The following is a 5,758-nucleotide window of genomic DNA, read 5'->3' as shown; positions in this document are numbered from 1 at the left end:
GAGGCTTGCAAGAGGCGCGAACTCAGGCGGCCCCGCGGCGACGGCTCCGTCATGACGCGCGAAACGACCTGCCGCCAAAAATACCCTAGAGCGCAAGAAAGGCTAGCAGGCGCCAATACCAGTATTAATATATCGCACGCGACGCTTGATCACGCACGGGGCGCGGTCCGCACGCAGTCATCGATGAAAGGCAATTCGCTTCCCTATATCTAGCACCGCTCAATCCTGCGTCAGGACACGCGAGCAACAGTGTTCCCGCCATTCTTCTGGTTGACGATCTTCCAAGTGCCAGGGTGGACGCACACTATTGAAGTATCCACACTATTTCCGTGCACGCGGCATCTGCCACCTTTTGCTATGCCCACTACTATGCCGAAATTAGTTCTCGATACTATTCTCGTTCGGTAAGACTATCTCCGTGTACGTGGCGTATGCCACCTTGCAATTGCTCGCGCAATCCGGTGGACGATGGCGGCAACCGACGTGGCCTTCTACCTTGTCGTCTCCAATATCGCGGGGCGCAAGAACCTCGGGACGTATCTCCGCACGGCGACGGCCTTTGGCGTCCGGCAGCTCATCATCGGTACGCTCGCTGCCTCCTCAAATTCGCCTCAGAGTGCTCTCTAGTCGGCTCGGACCGCTTCGGGACGCACGGCGCCCACAACGCCCACAAGTACGTCGATGTCGTGCTCATGCACACGTTTGCCGACGCTGCAGCGTACCTCGCGTCGCTGCACTGCGCGTCAGTACTCGGCCTCCAGCCGCCCGCCCACGAATTGCCCTCCACCTGTACGTCGCCCATCATCATTGCAACAACCGAGACGCTCATCGACGAGCCTAGGCATTGACGATGCAGTCTTCATGGGCCCGACGGCCTTTGTCTTGGGCAACGAAGGCGGCGGCCTCTCGGAGGACCAGCGCGCGATCTGCACCGGATTCCTCCGCGTCGACCACTACCCGACGCTGGCACCGACCGTGCCGTTCAGCATCGACCTTACCGTGCAGCTAGCGATCGTCCTGCAGACGTTCACGAGCAGCACCAACGTGTACGTCGAGCGCGCGATCCAGGACACGTCGACGCGCGGCAAGTTTGAGCTCAGCGAGCTCGCTCCGACGACGCCTGCGCAAAAGCAGCAGATCGTCGCCGCGCGCCTCGCCAAGAAGGCGCAGGTCGAGAGCGTCATGGACGGCGCGCTCTCCTTTGACGCGATGCTCGACGACTACTAGTGCAACGGCCTCCTCCTTCCTCTTTGACTTCTCGGCTATTGAAAAGGCGTCAATTATTGTGGAATAAATAGTACGTGGCAATCAGAGCTGGTGGCGCTTCCCCAAACGCTCCTTGAGGAGGTTGGCGCAGATGCGGCAGCAGACCACGTTCTTGTTGCGGTAGTCATCGCCGTCATTGTCGTCGTGGCGGTCGAACGACGCCGGGAGCGCATCGCGGACAGGCGCGGGGCCCGTGCACTTGGAGCAAAAGAGCCAGCCGCAGTGGTAGCAGTTCTGGGCCTCGTTCTTGAAGAGGAAGCGGAGCCAGCGCCAGCATTTCGCGCGCTGCGTGAGGTGGCGGCCGCAGTCCATGCACTGGTGCTGGGCCTGGATGCGCACGTACGGCTGCGCGTGCGTGAGGTGGGCGAGGATGCTCGTGAGCGCGCTGCTGGACGCGACCTTGGAGAGCGGGAGCCCGACGTTGTTGGTCGTGTTGATGTTGGCGCCGTACGCGACGAGGACGCTCGCGACCGTCGGCATCTGCTGGGCCACAGCCACGTGCAAGAGCGACTCGCCGTCAATCTCCGACTCGACGTCGGCGCCTTCGTGCAGCAGCATCTTGAGGATCGTCGCGTCGTCCTTCCGAAGCGTCATGAGGTGCACGACGATCGGCGTAAAGCCCTTGTTGTTGCGCGCGTGGACGTTGGCGCCAGCGGCCACGAGGAGCGAGACCATGTGGTAGGCGACCGACGACGAGATGCGCCGGGAGGTCCCGACGGCAAAGTGCAGCGGCGTGTTGCCATGGTCGTCTTCGAGCTCGAGCGTCTCGTCCGAGCGCACGAGCGCCTCGAGCACGCGGATGTCGCCGCGGCGGATCGCAATGTGGATCGGCGCCTGGCCGTGCACGGGTTCGCGGAAGCTCAGCACCGAGTTGGAGTTGGAGCTCCAGGATGCCGTCGAGCCAAAGCTGTTGTTGATGTTGCTCTCGCCCGTCGCCGGCGAGTGCAGATTGGTGCGCGGAGACGCCTGGATGTTGTAGCCGCGCTTGTTGAAGAGGCCGAGGAGACTCTTCTGCACGGCCGGCGAGTCCATCGACATGTACGAGTGGCGGTCCGTCTCGAAGGCGTCGTCGTCCTGGAGCGACGACGACGGGCGGGACACGGTGTAGTCCAGCACAGCGGGCATGGTGGCAAATTGCACTCTGGCTACTGCATCGAAATTAGTGCTGCCTTTCTGGTCGACATTTAAATGACTTGGAGTTTGTATGTGCGCGCTGGCGTGGCCCACGTGGTTTCAGCGCACAAGTGGAATCAACCAATGAAAACGTTGGCATTTTCGACCATCCAATCAACGCGCGCGCTGTCGGAGGTAACCGAGTGCGTCGCGCTGGGAGAGCCGTCGAAATTTGGAAGTTGGAGCGCCGCCCCATCAAGCCAACGAAGCGAGCGGCGATCGACGATGGCGAACACCCTTCAGCTATCACCACGCCGCCATGGTACCGGTACTATGGCTTGGAATCGATGAAGCCATTTCTCAAGAGCTGCTCAAAGAGGCCGGAGGGTCCGAATCTGTCTGCGCCTGTCCAAACATACGCCGTTGCAGTCCACCGCGATTCGTATTGCGAGGGTGGGCAACCGAGATGGACGAAGCAAGAGTCGTGGGCGTTGAGCACTGGTTTCTCCAAGCTCTGGTCGCAGTGAGAAAGCCTGTATTTCTTGGGGTCGCCACACGTCAAGCCACATGGTTGAAGTGCATACATGCAACCCAGCAGAGCCAGCAGTCGAGGGCATGAGGCCATGCAGTCACCGCCGATCCAGACGAGAGAAAGCCCAGCGAGCATCGCAATGCGTTCGTGAGCAACGCAACATAACGTTTCCAACAGTTCCATCGGCTATCGGTAGCCATGGGACGGAGCTGGGAAATCGCACCCGTGGGAAAGACCAGCGCTGGATCCTTGTGACGAGGACCGTGCCTCGGGTTCGAATCCTCCGCGTCGAAAAGCTGCATCTTCCACGTTGCAGCAATGCTATCTGCGAGCCTGTCTACGCCGTCCATCGATTCTTGACGCCCTCAAAGCGATGAAATGTTTCATTCCGACGCCGACCAGAGCTAGTCCACTCTTGTCTTCAACGAACCGAGCAAGCGTCTAAAGTTTCAAAGACCGCAGCGCCAACGTGTTGGAGTCCTTGTCACATGCTGTCACCACGGCCAGCAAAAGCTTTGTCGCCGACGGCGCTGGTGCGGCGACTGGTCCGTGCCGACCCCACTCGTATGCAACAGTGTTCGATCCCATGACGCGCAGGCTCGGCTTCAAAGACGCCATAACGAGTAGCTTTGGCGGGTAGCCGCGCACATGCGTGCGTAAAGCTTCCACGGGGCTCGTCGACATGTAGTAGATGCGTTGGAGGGGATGCGGAGAGCAGAGAGATACATGACTAACGTACGCTAACAAGGGAATCGCGGTCCTCGAACGCTCGAGACCACAGTACAAGGCGCAGGCATGCGGCGCAGGTCCGACCGATTCGCCCAGCGATGATAGAAAGCTACCATCAGTTTGATTGCAAGCTTCCCATTTTGGCTCAGATACGAAAGATACATGACTAACGTACGCTAACAAGGGAATCGCGGTCCTCGAACGCTCAAGACCACAGTACAAGGCGCGGGCATGAGGCGCAGGTCCGACCGATTCGCCCAGCGATGATAGAAAGCTACCATCAGTTTGATTACAAGCTTCCCATTTGGCTCAGATACGAAACGCACCTGAAAAACAAAAAAGGTGCTCTTTTACACGCGCACCTGATGTAACACTATATCAATAAATACACCAACTCCGTGGTTTCTTTGTGGAAGGATTTCAGAAGAAGATATCGGCGACGATGGACGCAGTCCCGGAGCGCTTCGCCGGCCTTGAGGAGGACTACATCGACTGCAAGCGCACGATCAACAACTGCATACATGACCTGACCCAGACCGACCGTACGTCCGAGCTCTCTTCGCTTCTAACGACTGCTGTGGCGAGCTAGAGAAGAACGCGGCGCGGCAGTTGGCGCAGGCCACGATCGTCGAGGCGCAGCGCTGCCTCAAGCTCATGGCGGTCGAGATCCGCGGCCGGTCGCCCACCCTGCGCAAGGAGATGCAAGCCAAGATCAACGTCTACCGCGACGAAATCGCCGGCTTCCAGCGCGACCTGGAGCGGGCCATGCTCCTGGTCAAGGCGACGCCGCCGTCCGCAACCGCCTCGAGCGCCAACGACGCGGTATGTCGTGGTCCTTGCAATACCTAAATGGATGTTGCGTCTAGGCGCGCTACGACCGCATCGTGACCAACACCAATCGCCTGCAGCGGTGGGCTCGTTGGCGTGCATGTCGGAAGCTGACGAGGCGCATAGGTCGTCGGACCAGCTCGAGCAGTCGAAGCGTATCGTGGCCGAGACGGAGCAGATCGGTATCACTGTCATGGACACGCTCGCCCAGCAGCGCGAGACGCTCCTCTCGACCCACGACAAGGTGCGCGAGACGCGGGAGCTCACGGGCGACGCCCGGCGCGTGCTCTTGCGCATGAGCCAGCGCGTGCTCACGAACAAGATCACGCTCTGGTTCGTCATCGTCGTGCTCGTCATTTCGATCTGCCTTGTGTTTTACCACGACTTTATCCACCCCATCTCGATGGCGCTGGGCGATTAAGCTTCTGCAAACATCTTGACGGATCTTGTATACTCCTTTCGCCACATGTAAATCTGGTGTGGAGGTCTAAAAGATAGCATTCAAGAGCCAACTCAATGTACTCACCGCTCCATTTCGCAGGCAGGTGTTGTCCGTCGTTCCCACCGCCCACGTGGCTTGCGACACGAAGTCGATGGCTCTCGTGGGCCGCTCCTCGGCTCAGCCAGTTGAGGCTGCAAAGCGCTGGAGGCTCTTGAAGAGGGGCGTCAGTACGGTCCAAACAGTGTGCGAATACCGACGCAGCCAGCACCGGTACAGTGCGAACACAACTTGGAGACTCAGCAATCGGCCGTGAATTCACTGCCACTTAGAGAGCGTTGAAGCAAGCAGACTCCTTCGACCGGCGTCTTCGACCGGCGTTATCTCACAAAGTGCAATCTCGCAAAGTGCCATCTCGCCTCCGATATGCAAGGAACATCATCTTGAAGAGTAATGTCATTTGGTTGCGTGTGACGATTCCGAGCGAGTTGGGGCCGAATTCGCTTAGCCAAGTACATGATTCGAACTACACGTGGCGTCAGCTAGCATATGCCCATCTCCGACCAGCCAATCAGGCGCGTACGAGTTCTTATCGCACCATGTCTCTTTGTCGCACTCTCCGATTCAGCGACCATGGCCTGCAGCGCCCTCTCGCGCTACTGGACGATCAATGTGCCTGCCAAGACGATGGCCGAGGAGGTGGCCGAGGCCCACCTCTTCCTCTGGCCCCTGCGCCACGACCGGTTCGCCGTCGCCGCGTGCCTCCGCTTTAGCCGCTGGCACCTCTTCTTCGCCGTGCTTCTGACGCAGTTCATCACAGGCTCCATCTACTCGCTCGTGAGTCTCTCGCA

The 5,758-nt window shown here is 59.4% G+C and overlaps 3 protein-coding genes across 3 annotated transcripts; 2 read left to right on the top strand and 1 right to left on the bottom strand.

Moving 5' to 3' along the window:
• The first annotated feature begins 447 nt into the window (after positions 1–447).
• On the top strand, positions 448–1,313 carry SPRG_09205 (hypothetical protein). The gene is made up of 3 exons (XM_012348750.1): positions 448–583; positions 628–789; positions 842–1,313. Exons 1-3 carry the CDS (start codon positions 469–471, stop codon positions 1,225–1,227), a joined length of 663 nt encoding a protein of 220 aa, XP_012204140.1. The 5' UTR covers positions 448–468; the 3' UTR covers positions 1,228–1,313.
• On the bottom strand, positions 1,259–2,436 carry SPRG_09204 (hypothetical protein). The gene has a single exon (XM_012348749.1). The coding sequence runs from the start codon at positions 2,389–2,391 to the stop codon at positions 1,309–1,311; it is 1,083 nt and encodes a 360-aa protein (XP_012204139.1). The 5' UTR covers positions 2,392–2,436; the 3' UTR covers positions 1,259–1,308.
• A 1,628-nt stretch (positions 2,437–4,064) lies between these two features.
• On the top strand, positions 4,065–5,012 carry SPRG_09203 (hypothetical protein). The gene is made up of 4 exons (XM_012348748.1): positions 4,065–4,182; positions 4,230–4,462; positions 4,507–4,550; positions 4,595–5,012. The coding sequence occupies exons 1-4, from the start codon at positions 4,083–4,085 to the stop codon at positions 4,887–4,889; spliced, it is 672 nt and encodes a 223-aa protein (XP_012204138.1). The 5' UTR covers positions 4,065–4,082; the 3' UTR covers positions 4,890–5,012.
• The last annotated feature ends 746 nt before the right edge of the window (positions 5,013–5,758 follow it).

The sequence above is a fragment of the Saprolegnia parasitica genome, assembly GCF_000151545.1.
Source record: "Saprolegnia parasitica CBS 223.65 unplaced genomic scaffold supercont2.47, whole genome shotgun sequence".
Taxonomy (NCBI): Eukaryota; Oomycota; class Saprolegniomycetes; order Saprolegniales; family Saprolegniaceae; genus Saprolegnia; species Saprolegnia parasitica.
The sequence above is the reverse complement of the archived record's forward strand: the minus strand, read 5'-3'. Positions and strand labels throughout refer to the sequence as shown.